This window comes from Coregonus lavaretus, assembly GCF_964263955.1.
Source record: "Coregonus lavaretus genome assembly, chromosome: 8".
In the NCBI taxonomy this organism is placed as follows: domain Eukaryota; kingdom Metazoa; phylum Chordata; class Actinopteri; order Salmoniformes; family Salmonidae; genus Coregonus; species Coregonus lavaretus.
Window position 1 is genome coordinate 15,250,210 of NC_139995.1, and position 15,190 is coordinate 15,265,399.

At 41.6% G+C, this 15,190-nt stretch overlaps 1 protein-coding gene across 1 annotated transcript in view; it reads left to right on the forward strand.

Annotated features, from left to right (window-relative positions):
- The window catches only part of LOC311133659 (contactin-3-like), a gene marked incomplete at both ends in the record, with an annotated part of 60,753 nt that overhangs the window by 28,161 nt on the left and 17,402 nt on the right, over window positions 1-15,190 (forward strand). Inside the window, 7 exons of the mRNA XM_084167192.1 lie at window positions 6,726-6,910; window positions 7,216-7,352; window positions 7,853-7,982; window positions 8,614-8,764; window positions 9,271-9,398; window positions 10,533-10,708; window positions 12,984-13,101. Of these exons, the coding sequence (XP_084023318.1) occupies window positions 6,726-6,910; window positions 7,216-7,352; window positions 7,853-7,982; window positions 8,614-8,764; window positions 9,271-9,398; window positions 10,533-10,708; window positions 12,984-13,101 (1,025 nt within the window). The remainder of the gene's footprint in view (window positions 1-6,725; window positions 6,911-7,215; window positions 7,353-7,852; window positions 7,983-8,613; window positions 8,765-9,270; window positions 9,399-10,532; window positions 10,709-12,983; window positions 13,102-15,190) is intronic.

A 15,190-nucleotide genomic window follows, 5' to 3' on the forward strand; every position in this document is an offset into this window, starting at 1 on the left:
CCTGGGCTCAAGCAAGTCTCTTCTTCTTATTGGTGTCCATTAGTAGTAGTAATTCGACCATGAAGGCCTGATTCTCACAGTCTCCTCTGAACAGTTGATGTTGAGATGTGTCTGTTACTTGAACTCTGTGAAGCATTTATTTGGGATGCAATTTCTGAGGCTGGTAACTCTAATAAACTTATCCTCTGCAGCAGAGGTAACTCTGGGTCTTCCATTCCTGTGGCGGTCCTCATGAGAGCCAGTTTCATCATAGCGCTTGATGTTAAATTAACTTAAGAAGGCACACCTCTTAATTTAAATGCATTCCAGGTGACTACCTCATGAAGCTGGTTGAGAGAATGCCAAGAGTGTGCAAATTTGTCATCAAGGCAAAGGGTGGCTATTTGAAGAATCTCAAAAATAAAATATATTTTGATTTGTTTAACATATGTTTTTGGTTACTACATGATTCCATATGTGTTATTTCATAGCTTTGATGTCTTCACTATTATTCTACAATGTAGAAAATAGTAAAAAATAAAGAAAAACCCTTGAATGAGTAGGTGTTCTAAAACTTTTGAACGGTAGTGTATATACTGAAAATATAAACTCAACATGTAAAGTGTTGGTCCCATGTTTCATGAGCTGAAATAAAATATCCCAGAAATGTTCCATATGCACAAAAAGCTTATTTCTCTCAAATGTTGTGCACAAATTAGTTTACATCCCTGTTAGTGAACATGTCTTCTTTGCCAAGATAATCCATCCACCTGACAGGTGTGGCATATCAAGAAGCTGATTAAACATCATGCTCATTACACAAGTGCATCTTGTGCTGGGGACAATAAAAGGCCACTCTAAAATGTGCAGTTTTGTCACACAACACAATACTACTGATGTCTCAAGTTTTGAGTGAGTGTGCAATTGGCATGCTCCCTCAGAGAATTTGGCAGTACGTCCAAACGGCTTCACAACCGCAGACCACGTGTATGGCGTTGTGTGGGTGAGCGGTTTGCTGAGGTCAACGTTGTGAACAGAGTGCCCCATGGTGGAGGTGGGGTTATGGTATGGGCAGGAATAAGCTATAGACAACGAAGACGATTGCATTTTATCAGTGGCAATTTGAATGCACAGAGATACCATGACAAGATCCTGAGGCCCATTGTCGTGCCATTCATCCACCGCCATCATCTCATGTTTCAGCATGATAATGCACGGCCCCACGTCACAAGGATCTGTACACAATTCCTGGAAGCCTGTTTGGGATGCTCTGGATTTTCGTGTACAACAGTGTGTTCCAGTTCCCGCCAATAACCATCAACTTTGCAAAGCCATGGAAGAGCAGTGGGACAACATTCCACAGGCCACAATCAACAGCCTGATCAACTCTATGCGAAGGAGATGTGTCGCGCTGCATGAGGCAAATGGTCACACCAGATACTGACTGGTTTTCTGTTCCACACCCCTACTTTAATTTATTTCTCCATATTATGTCTATCTCTGATAAGCTACCCAGGAAAGGGCTAAGAATAGCCTATATGTCAGAGTGCTGCGTGTGGATGTGGTGCAGGGAATCAAGCGCAGGAACAAGGGTGTTCTTCAACAGACTTTAGTAACTCCAAAACAGGAATGAGTCGCCAACCCAACCGGGCGGCACGAACAAATTACGCACAACACACAGTGCGAAAAAACAAGAAAAAGCGCACGCAGTGCGAACTCTCGAAATACAAACAAACGAGAGAGGAAACTCCTCGAAGGCAACAGCTGACAATAATAATCACACATAACACCTGACCCAACACACGATAACTAAATAGGAAACAAAATCAAACACTAACAAGGGACAGGTGTACAACCAGACAAAACCTAACAAACATGAAACATCGAACGGTGGTAGCTAGTACTCCGGGGACGACGACCGCCGAAGCCTGCCCGAACAAGGAGAAGGAGCAGCCTCGGCCGAAACCGTGACACTATATTAATACATGTAGCCTTAGAAATAAGGTTCATGAAATCAAGAACTTGCTAACATCGGATAACATTCAAATACTGGCCATCTCTGAAATTCATAATTCCTTTGATGATACAGCAGTAGCAATACACGGAAATAACAGTCAGTATTTGGATAATATGTGTGCATTGCTTGATAGCGTGTGGATGTTAACAGAGAGGTCTATTTTCTGGGTGACCTGACCATTGACTGGTTAGCATCTAGCTGTCCTCTCAAGAGGAAGCTTCTAACTGTGACTAATGCCTATAATATGACCCAGGGTATCACTGAACCAATTAGAGTGCATACCACTTGTTTTGATCATATCGTCACTCATGCTGCAGAGCTTTTAGGTTGGGCCTAAAGTAATTTGTAAGAGATCATACAAAATGTTTTCTCAGGACTATTTTGTTTAAGATGTAAAACATGTATGTTGGTCTGATGTGTATGAGGAAGTGAATCCAGATGCAGCACTGGAAGTGTTTGTAAAATGATTAATGCACCTATTAAGAAATTAACTGTGAGAACTGTAAGAACCCTCTGGATTGATGATTAATTGAAAAATATTATGGAAATGTTATGTATGCGTGAGAGCACCAGCTGTTCCGGACGACTGTGTGATCACGCTCTCGATAGCCGATGTGAACAAGACCTTTAAACAGGTCAACATTCACAAAGCCGTGGGGCCAGACGGATTACCAGGACGTGTACTCAAAGCATACGCGGACCAACTGGCAAGTGTCTTCACTGACATTTTAAAACTCTCCATCACCGAGTCTGTAATACCTACATGTTCCAAGCGACCACCATAGTCCCTGTGCCCAAGGAAGCAAAAGTAACCTGCCTAAATTATTACCGCCCCGTAGTACTCACGTCGGTAGCCATGAAGTGCTTTGAAAGGCTGGTCATGGCTCACATCAACACCATCATCCCAGAAACCCTAGACCCACTCCAATTCGCACACCGCCCCAACAGATCCACAGATGTCGCAATTTCAATCGCACTCCACACTGCCCTCTCCCATCTCGACAAAAGGAACACCTATGTGAGAATGCTGTTCATTGACTTCAGCTCAGCGTTCAACACCATAGTGCCCACAAAGCTCATCACTAAGCTAAGGACCCTGGGACTAAACACCTCCCTCTGCAACTGGATCCTGGACTTCCTGACGGGCCGCCCCCAGGTGCTAAGGAAAGGCAACAACACATCTGCCACGCTGATCCTCAACACTGGGGCCCCTTAGGGGTGTGTGCTTAGTCCACTCCTGTACTCCCTGTTCACCCACGACCGCGTGGCCAAACACGGCTCCAACACCATCATTAAGTTTGCTGACGACACAACAGTGGTAGGCCTGATCACCGACAACGATGAGACCTGGTAGTGTGGGTGGAGGTCAGAGACATGGCAGTGTGGTGCCAGGACAACAACCTCTCCCTCAATGTGATCAAGACAAAGGAGCTGATCGTGGACTACAGGAAAAGGCGGGCCGAACAGGCCCCCCATTAACATCAACGGGGCTGTAGTGGAGCAGGTTGAGAGTTTCAAGTTCCTTGGTGTCCACATCACCAACAAACGATCATGGTCAAACACACCAAGACAGTCGTGAAGAGGGCACAACAACACCTATTCCCCCTCAGGAGCCTGAAAAGATTTGGCATGGGTCCCCAGATCCTCAAAACGTTATACAGCTGCACCATTGAGAGCATCCTGACCGGTTGCATCACCGCCTTGTATGGCAACTGCTCGGCATCTGACCATAAGGCGCTACAGAGGGTAGTGCATACGTCTCAATACATCACTGGGGCCAAGCTTCCTGCCATCCAGGACCTATATACTAGACTGTGTCAGAGAAAATAATTGTCAAAGACTCCAGTCACCCAAGTCATAGACTGTTCTCTCTGCTATCGCACGGCAAGCAGTACCGGAGCGCCAAGTCTAGAACTAAAAGGCTCCTTATCAACTTCTACCCCCAAGCCATAAGACTGCTGAACAATTAATCAAATGGCCACCCGGACTATTTACATTGACACCTTCCCCCTCCCTTTGTTTTTACACTGCTGCTACTCGCTGTTTATTATCTATGCATAGTCACTTTACCCCTACCTACATGTACAAATTACCTCGACTGACCTGTACTGCCGCACATTGACTCGGTACCGGTACCCCCTGTATATTGCCTTGTTATTGTTATTTTATGGTGTTACTTTTTATTGATATTTTATTTTTTACTATAGTTTATTTAGTAAATATTTTCTTAACTCTTTCTTGAACTGCATTGTTGGTTAAGGACTTGTGAGCATTTCACAGTAAGGTCTAGACCTGTTGTATTCGGCGCATGTGAGAAATACGATTTGATTTGATTTGAAATTATGCGAAAGAGGTGGCAAATAAGTCAGGCTACTCAGTTGATTGGTTGACATACTGTAAATTGAGACATTTTGTGACTAAACTAAACAAAAAGAATAAGAAACTATATTACCAAACCAAGATAAATGACATAAACCACAATGGAAAAAAACTTTGGAATACCTTAAATTATATCATTGGCGGAAAACCCAATTAATCTCCATCGTTCATTGAAGTTGATGGGTCATTTATTTATTTTTAAAAACATTCGATGTTGCCAATAATTTCAATGACTATTTCACTAGTAAAGTGGAAAAACTCAGAAGTGAAATGACAACATTGAACAGTGAACCATCATATTTTTCTATAAAATATCTAATAACGAAAGAGAAGGATTGCTGTTTTGAATTTGGTCAATTTAGTGTGGGAGAGATGGAAAAACTATTGTTATCCATCAATAATGAAAAGCCACCAGATATAGACAACCTTGATGGGAAACTATTGAAAATGGTAGCAGACTGTATTGCCACCGCTATTTGCTATATCTTTAACCAAAGCCTAAAGGAGTGTGTGTCCACAGGTGTGGAAGGAAGCTAAAGTAATTCCACTGCCTAACCCTTTGATGTCTTTAACAGCCGTCCAATCAGTTTGCTGCCTGCTCTTAGTAAACTGATTGAGAGAATTGTGTTTGACCAAATACAATGCTATTTTTCAGAGAACAAGTTAACTACTGACTTTCAGCATGCATATAGAGAAGGGCACTCAACTTGTACTGCACTGACTCAGATGACAGATGATTGTTTAAAAGAAATGGATAAAAAGATGATAGTTGGAGCTGTATTGTTAGATTTCAGTGCAGCCTTTGATGTTATTGATAATAAATTGTTATTGAAGAAACTCACTTGCTATAGCTTTACATCACCTGCCATCACATGGTTGCAGAGTTATGTATCCAATAGAACCTAGAGAGTGTTCTTCAATGGAAGCTTCTCTAACATCAGATAAGTACAGTGCGGAGTCCCTCAGGGCAGTTGCCTTGGGCTGTAACTCTTCTCTATTTTTACAAATGATTTGCCACTGGTCTTACATGAAGCTAGAATGACTATGTATGCGGATGATTCCACACTCTACATGTCAGCACCCGAAGCCAGTGAGCTCACTGAAATTCGAAATAAGGAGTTACAGTCAGTATCAGAATGGGTGATTTAATAATAAACTGGTCTTAACTACATCTAAAACTAAAACCATTGTATTTGGTTCAAAACATTCTCTAAGACCTAAACCTCAACTGGAGTTGTGTACAAAGAGTGTGACCATTGAGCAAGTTGAGGAAGCTAAACTCCTAGGTATAATATTGGATGGTTAATTATCATGGTCAAGTCAAATTGACCAAGTTGTTGTGAAGATGGGGAGGGGTATGTCTGTTATAAAAAGATGTTCTGCGTTTTTGACACAAAGATCAACTGTACAAGTTGTTCAGGCTCTGATCTTGTCCCATCTTGATTACTGTCTGGTAATATGGTCAGGTGCAGCAAAGAAAGACCTAACAAAGCTGCAGCTGGCTCAAAACTGAGCAGCAACATAGCTTTCCCATAACTGCACATACAGAACTAACATCAACAGCATGCATGCCAGTCTTTCCTGGTTGAGGGTTGACGAGAGATTAACTGCTTCTCCTAGTTTTTATGAGAAGTATTACTTTAATGAAAATTCCAGATTGTCTGCATAATCAAATAACATTCAGCTCAAACACCCACAAGACATGCCACCAGGAATTCACGGCAACGCACAGTATTATACAGAGCCTCCCTTCCATCTCCAATTACTCAAGCAAACAGCAAAATTACCTTTAAAAAAATATTAAACAACATCTAATGGAACGGCGGGGACTGTGAGGTGACACACAAACACACGCACACACAGACACAATCTAACACACACATTTTTTTGTTTTGTCTTTTTGAATTGTTTGTATATCATTGTATTTAAAATGTGTGTGACTGCTCTTGTCTGTCAGTTTATCAGTGTTTCGTTACTTGTCATGTTTTGTGTTTTTTTGTGGACCCCAGGAAGAATAGGTGCTGCCTCTGCAAAAGCTAATGGGGATAAACAAACAAATATCACAGATTCCCAAGGGGCTACAGAAAGCAATATCACATCGTAAGGATGTGAAAATCAAACGTCCTTTCATATATCTCCCAGGAAAGCAAAGCCACAGAAATTTGAGACAGTGAAAATGGATGAGAGACAGATTTGTATGGTTACAGTAATTCTAAAGGCTTTGGCAGCCTCCTCCTTAGAGAAGAATGGAATTCCATTACACAGTTAAAGCTTCTGTACAGTTAATCAAATTTTTTCCACCTCAGACAGTCGTCGTCATTAGGGCTTTTTTTCTTTCCTAATGTTGCAGCCCAGTCCCAGAAATAAGTTGGAGGAGAACCAGTGGCGTCCCATTTCCCAGTAAGGTTAAGATGAAGAACTCCAACGCAGTCCTTGAAATTCCAAATTTCCAGCAGGAAGACACAGGGACGTACGAGTGTGTGGCAGAAAATAGCAGAGGCAAAAACGCTGCACGAGGTCGTATCTCCTTCCATGGTAAGTGATCCGTTTAAAGTCCAGAGAGACTTATGAGTCAATGTGCTGTTGTAATAGATATCCACATTTTTTAATGTAGGCTTGGAGTCGGAATACTGGCTGTGGCCTTGGTCGTCTGATAGAAAACCTGGCAGTTTAGAACGCTCAGTGAGATTAGCATAGTAATTGTGTGAAAAGATGGAATATTCATTCAATGCTGATATTATTTCAGTGGTCCATGATAACAATTCATTTTCAGTCTTGACTCAGTTGGCTTTTTTATTGTCATTATGTCCCTGACATTTGCATATTCTCTCTTTTCATAGCGAAACCCCATTGGCTCCAGACAATGATCGACGGGGCCCTGTCCATTGAGGAGAACCTGTTCTGGGAGTGTAAGGCTAACGGGAAGCCCAAGCCCTCCTACAGCTGGCTGAAGAATGGAGACAACCTAATGGCAGAGGTATGTATGGAGCCCTGGCAACCACCAGCTCTGAGCATGCAGAGCGTTCCTCCCCCCTTCACAGCACTGTGATGGATCCGATCTGAGGGACCTGTCCCACAGACACATCACATCAACATCTCCACCATAGTGTGCCGTGGTACAGGCTCTCTGAACAGCTGATGGGGTTAAAATTCAGGCTGAGCAAGACATCAGCAAAAAAAATCAGACCTGTCTTAGTGGCTTTTCCAACTGGATGGCCATGGAAAATAAATTGCTTATTAGTGTTCTACTGGTATTGTCAACATTGCTTTTTTTATTTTCATTGAAGCTGCAGGTCAGCATTTGTTAGCCCCAATCTGAGCATACATACTGCAACAGAGGGCTATAAAATGTATTTTCTTCTCGTCTCTTGCTCTCTTCGTCTCTTCATAGTGTACAAGTAATTGCATTTACGCCTGTGGACATATTCGACTGCTCCAGCAATACGTATGCAGATCTGTCTGCTTTCTCATCCACAGGGCCGGGTACAAATTGAAAACGGGGCTCTCTCCATAGCAGCATTAAACCTGTCAGACACCGGGATGTATCAGTGTGTGGCGGAAAACAAACATGGCATTATTTATTCCAGCGCTGAGCTAATGGTGTTAGGTAAGATTGCTTTCCTCTCCGCTTTTTATATGTGTCTATCTTGCTGTCTGTTTGATCATATTCTTAAAGGTAAAACTAGCATCCTGCGATTGCCCTTTTCAAAAATCACTCTGCTGCCTCATTTAATGCCACTTCGGCTCCAAAGAAGAAAATATGAATCTGATGGAGTGTCTCATTTTAGTTTCAATCATTATATTGATTTTGATACTACAAATACATTGCATAGTGGCATCAGAGGGCTTTCTCATGTAGATGACATATCGATTTATTTGGAGAGCTTTGATGAGTTCTATCTGACCTACTGGATGAGAAATCCAATTCTGTCTTGATATTTAATGACACTGGGGGTCTCCGATGATGGCTGACAAATGTGATGATGACAGATGAAGCCCAAAGTTTAGAGAATCCCATACTGTGTAGTGAGGACTGGTCTTTGGGGGGGGGGGGGGGGGGGTATGGCTTCATTGCTGAAGCCTTGGAGCAGATCCTATGGAGATCGTGGCTTTTATGCCAGAGGGTAGGGGAAGGAGGGAGGGAATGAGAGTCAATCTCAGCTCAGCTCAGCACAGTTGATCTAGGAGTTGGTTCAAGTTGTCTTCTTCACGTTTTTCACCCCCTGTGTCTTCTCTAGCATCACCTCCCAGTTTCTCCAAGAATCCACTGAAGGCCCTGCTAAAAGCTTGCTCAGGCAGTAACGTGGCTTTGGAGTGCAAGCCCCAAGCCTCGCCCCGGGCAATTAGCCTGTGGAAGAAAGGCAATGAGATCCTGCAGAGAAACGAAAGGTAGTATGGAACCCAGGATGAATTCTCTTCCATTCACAAAGTGTAGTCATGTGTTATTAGAATATTTGCATGTGTGGATGAATAGGAGGACAGGCAAATGAGAAGAAAACAAAGCCCTGCAAAAATGTATATATACAGTAGATAGTCAATGTAGTATGCAGCGTTTGTGCATATTGAATGGTTAGTATATGCGAAGACTTACATTTCAGTCATTCAGTCTTATTATGTTCAAATACAAAAATGCACATGCAGATAACAATCGCTTGAATGACAAGCCTGGGTGGAATGATTGACATTAGGACACCAATCTTCATAGGAAATGGAAAAATGCAAAGTCCATTTTCTAAAATTACAGTTGGGCTTTCCTCTGTTGGAATAGAAGGAAACATGTAAATGGTGTTGAAATGAAGGTGATGATGCATCCTAGCACTTGGACTGGATTTAGACACGGCACTTCTGTTCTCTACCCAAGCAAAAGCTCTGAATCTCTGTTACTCATCCCCCAGGATTACTCTGCTTCCCAACGGGACACTGAAGATTGCTAATGTAACCAGGAGGGATGCGGGAAGCTACACGTGCATCGCTAAGAATCAGTTTGGGACTGCAAGCACCACTGGAAGGCTGTTCATCACAGGTGAGCTATCATAACATATTCTCCCAATAAGCCCTGAGCCATCGCCCCAAAACTAGGGTATATCGACAGATTTTTCATCTTGCAGGCTCGGGTATTCAAAACAGCAACATTTCGGATACTGGCCTAATGCTCTAACCACTAGGCTACCTGCAGCCCACACTTCAATAAGCTTCAATGAAGCTACAAAACTGTCAGTATTCAACCTTAACGTGACAACAATACAACAGAACAGATTAACAGGAATTACATTTACTTTCACAGGTGGGCAAAAATAACTATCTGAAACCCACACCCCTACTAAGCCACGCCTCCAGTTTTCTGATCTGACCCACTGGGTCATATCTCAATTACCCAGCATTATTAACCCAGCATCAACAACCCAATCTTACTCTTCTTAAAGAAAACAACCTAATTAAGTGGCCCAATGCCTGCAACCCAGTAGTTGGGTCATCCAAACAACCCAGCATTTTTTTGAGTGTACTGTCTGATATTTGTATGTACTTACTTGTGCTGATAATCGTACTAATAATTCCAGCCTAACACCTAATGAAAGTGATCGTTACTATTTTGTCTGTACAACTTAACATGGTCAAGGTTGTTATTTTCTAATTAAAGCAATTGAAATGGTGCTTAAATAGGCAAGAAGTTATTGTACTGCAATTAAGTAAAGGTAATTACTTATGGATGCGGAGACTTAACGTGTTGATGCAGTTATCTGGTACATGTGTTGTAAACGTCTGTCTCCACCTCCCTTGTTTTTCTCAATCGCTAATTTAAAGTTTTACGCCAACAGCTGATCCCTTTAATCTAATGGAATTTAATTATCCTGACCTTTCTCTTACAAGGCTCCCATACTCCACTGCATCCAATTCTCTACAGCCACCATTGGGAATGCATTCTGCTTGCATAATCCTACTTCAAACATTTCCCCCCAAGTTGACCATGCAAATACGAAGTGTCAACCAGATTTTTTTTTAAAGTTAAGTGCTAGAACCAAGACACATGTAGCTATGATGATCCTTGTCGTAGTGATAGTATGATATAGTTATAATCTAAACACTAGGGTTGTTTGAGCGTAATGGTTCCCACCCAGAGAGTATTAAGATGCATACTAAGCTGTCATTGTCTGGACAGAGCCCACCAGAATCACCCAGAGGCCTGCTAACATGGAGATCATTGTTGGCGAGAGTATTGTGCTGCCCTGCCAGACAGCCAGCGATCCAGCCCTGGATGTCTCTTTCTCCTGGGCCTTCAACGGGCAGCTCATAGACTTCCACGGGGACGCTGACCATTTCGACAGAGTAGGAGGGGTGAGTCATCAGGAGCAGTGGACAACTGCTGTGAGGCTATTCTAGGATTAATTGTTTCACACAGTGTGGCAGACTGCAAAATAATATGCTTCGTTTGGAAACTCTGTATAATCTCTATGTAATAGGTTAGCTACTTCCTAAAAACCTCTAAAAGCCCTACCATCACACTGTAGGCTACTTTATTAAACGTGTATACAAGAAAAGTACTAATGAAGCATGTGTTGGGATCAAATCTTAGCAGCAGTTTTAGCATTGAAGCGAAGCTTCAATAGGCTGTATTTAACTTCCATTGCTTGAAGTTATATTTCCTCTTTTTCAATGACTCTTCCATTTACCTTTTAACTCCCTGTCTATCGGACAGCCCATAAGAATTGCGATCTTATTCGTAAGACAATATAAAGGTGAAAGCCACAGTATTTCATAGGAGATCCTACTAATCTTTAAGCTGTTTCAATGGTAGAAGAAGCCTGATGAATTAAAAGTCTTTATACTTTTCATCCCTCAAACTTCTAATTTCTCCACCTCAAGGGAGATCATTTTGTTATCATCTCTCTTTGCCGTAATTGAATTTGCATACCTATTTATGAGTCTTGTGCCCTGAAATAATTTGTAATGAGTTGGCTGGCATTAACCAAGGGCAAGCCTTGGCACCAGTAAAATGTTCATTTGAATTCCTCATGCCTTCAATTAACGATAAGAGACTACTCTTTGTCTAAAATATGTGTTCCTTTTGATAGACGAGCACAGTCATTTGTTCTGCGCTCGTCTCTGCCAAATTGTTTTAGAGAATCATTTATCACTGTTTTATGGATTCATTATTCACCCATGGTTCATTGTACGGATATAGCTGAATAAACTAAATTCATGGATCAAAGTTTACGTTGATATCAGAGTTGAACCCCTCCCACGTTGTGGTCATGCTAAGTTCACTCCTGCGTGGATAGACAAATGGCAATTACAAATGACATTGACATGTGGACACACAAATAATGAGATACAGTTTTCACATATTCCATATCCCCATGCCCAGGGAGATTACCAGCTCCTCTCAACAGCGTCTGATGAATTAATTAACATAATTAAGCCAGATCTGCCTCATAGCTTCCTGCCTGGCAAGGCATGGAATTTAACCCCTCGCTCTCCAGTCAGACAGCTGCTGGCTGGCATGTCAGAGGCAGACATGGCATGAGCATGTTAGCCTGTCAGAAGAGAGGAGTGCCATGCCGTCCCTCAGCCACACATAAGTGCCGCTCTGCTCTGCTTTGTCTTTGCCCCCGAGAGGTGAGGATCCTCGGGGCGTTCATGCCCAATTGCAACCGAGCCTAGCCGAGCTGTGGTCACTGCCCAGTGAGTTGATGAAATTTGGCGTAGCTTGAGTGTGTCTAACCTGCTTAGCCCTTAGGTGAATCCTCTCCAGACAAACACACTCTATCTTAAAAGGAGTCCTGAAGGATGACATGCCATGTATGTGTGACAGACCACTTCACTAAGTGAACATTGGCTCTGGATTTTTAGAATATGAGTCCCACTCCCCAGATAGAGTGATGGGTAGCATTGCTATGTGCCTAATAGTTAACTGCAGATAAAGATGTTCCCATATCACTCACTTTAAAATATGAAGACATTTAAATGTGATAGCTCTTCCACATTGACTTCTGTAACTGTACTTAAGCCTCCATGGCAGATGGGAAGATTAACTGAAGCTATTTCATCACCTCACTCCTCTTTAGGTTTTTCAATAGTTTATCAGCTTTAGTTTCCCCATGGCGTGAAAGAGCATACTGTTTTATTTAGAACAATATTAGCTCTTAGTCTGTAAGTCGTACTAATTTCTCATGCCTGCTTATGTAATTCTTGAATAATTAGGATCATCTTGCCAATTAGCCGTTGTGTGTTTGTTTTGGTGGTCCTGTGCGAGGCTGAGTAGGGGAGCATGCAGTGCCTGAAGGATAGCCAACAGGACTGTTTGTTTAGAACACAGCTCACGTTCTTGCTGGTTTCCGTGTGTCACAAGACTCTGTGACCTGAGGGGACCACATGCAGCTCCATGCACAGAGCTTTCTCAATTTTAAAGCTACAGTCACACTTGGAAAGAAAAAGAAGGTAGTTGCACATGCTATTGCTCCAATGTAATACATGTATTTATTAATCAACCTACAGTAGGATCACACATGCAGTTGCTCAGAGAGAATTATGAAACAGTTCAGAGTGTATTTCCTTTTTATTTCTTGATCTTACACCAGCTTTTCTTGTGTGTTATTGTTTTCCCTTGTAGAGCATCTCAGGAGATATGATGATTCGTAACATCCAGCTGAATCACGGGGGAAAGTATGTCTGTGTTATCAACACCGACGTGGAAAGCTTGTCTGCTTCAGCCATCTTGGTTGTGAAAGGTAAGAGAACCAACTGTTAAGGTTGTAAGGGTGCCTCTATGGAATTCATGTTCAGTTCACTCTGGCTATGAATGATGATAATAATAATAATATGCCATTTAGCAGGCTATGAGATTCACATTTGTACAGGGACTTATTTCTCAGAAGTGATTACATTTTAGCTTCTTTAGAAAAGTTTGAGTGTCAAAATACAATATAGTTCTGGCTGTGAATATTTGATCTTGCAATATAAAGTCTTGTAAGCACTTTGACAGAATTAAAATTAATGCAATAAATTGGTGCTGAAATTGCAATCTAGATGGCATACTTAATGTTATTAGTCTGGGTACCAGTCTGTTTAGCTTCCATTCCAGTCATTGTACACCATGTCATGTGCTCAAAATGTGGCACATGCCATGCATGGAGTACAAGGAGTAGAATGTAATCTAAACAGACTGGCAACCAGACTATAATTTTATAGGCCTATGTGAGTAATATTGGTTAATAAAAACCGCGGCAGGTAGCCTAGCGGTTAAGAGCATTGGGCCAGTAACCGAAAGGTCGCTGGTGCGAATCCCGAGCCGACTAGGTGAAAAATATGTCGATGTACCCTTGAGCAAGGCACTTAACCCTAATTGCTCCTGTAAGTCACTCTGGATAAGAGCATCTGCTAAATGTCAAATATAACCATAATGCCAAATAGGACGATGTATTCAGTTTGGTGAGAACTCTGCAGACAAATATAATGATCTTACACATATTGTTTTTACATTTCATGACATGACATGGTATACAAATGTAACAATGGAAGGTGTTGGTGTAATGAGAACATTGCATTTTTATGACATGTTTTTGAAAGACAATATTTGGCATTGCTAAATTAAAAAATGGCACGCAATGTGACACTGGTACATTTGTGACTGCAGCTTCCACAGCGGTAGTTGATATGTGTTAGGCGCAGTGTATCATATCTCATCATTGTAGCATATCTCTAGTGATTTACATTGGCATACATTGCATGCCCATAACACCCTGTAATAGCTGTCCCGGGTGTTTTGGAAAGCCATTGTTTGTTACAGAGAATGGTTTTAATTGACTCATTTACACATTGACAAAAAACATAGAAGCATCTGTATAATGAAACAGTAGAGCGAACAACATCATCTTTGGAGCATATATGTGACCCACCACCTGGATTTGGTCCTATGTAGCAACATTTTTAATGATATTTTTTACATTGGATAAAAGTAGACACTCAGAGCTCGAAAATGTTATATCATAAACTGCAGTTACAGAACAATGTGAAAGTAATTCTGCTTTGAAAGTGGATAAACTTGTAACCACACTTTTGAGAAAATGGCCCATTAATTTCTTTATACACCTACTGGAGAGTTATTCTTTGTCTACACCCATTCAACATCATTCACACCCTCTTAAGCCTTAGCCCCACCTATCTCTTTAAGGATTCACATGTGAGGGCATATGCTAAACAGAGTGAGTAGTGTAGTAAACAACCGAAGATTTCAAGACTAAAAGTGGTGAAAGTAGTAGCCTACAATAAGGAAACTCCAGGTAAAAATACACTAACTAGTACTTGGCCTATATCCTGATCTGACTTTGGTGCAGGTCATGTTGTTCTTCACATTGCCTTCTATGGTAAACACACACTATACAGTGAGGGAAAAAAGTATTTGATCCCCTGCTGATTTTGTACGTTTGACCACTGACAAAGACATGAACAGTCTATAATTTTAATGGTAGGTTTATTTGAACAGTGAGAGACAGAATAACAACAAAAAAATCCAGAAAAATGCATGTAAAAAAATTTATAAATTGATTTGCATTTTATTGAGGGAAATAAGTATTTGACCCCATCTCAATCAGAAAGATTTCTGGCTCCCAGGTGTCTTTTATACAGGTAACGAGCTGAGATTAGGAGCACACTCTTAAAGGGAGTGCTCCTAATCTCAATTTGTTACCTGTATAAAGGACACCTGTCCACAGAAGCAATCAATCAATCAGATTCCAAACTCTCCACCATGGCCAAGACCAAAGAGCTCTCCAAGGATGTCAGGGACAAGATTGTAGACCTACACAAGGCTGGAATAGG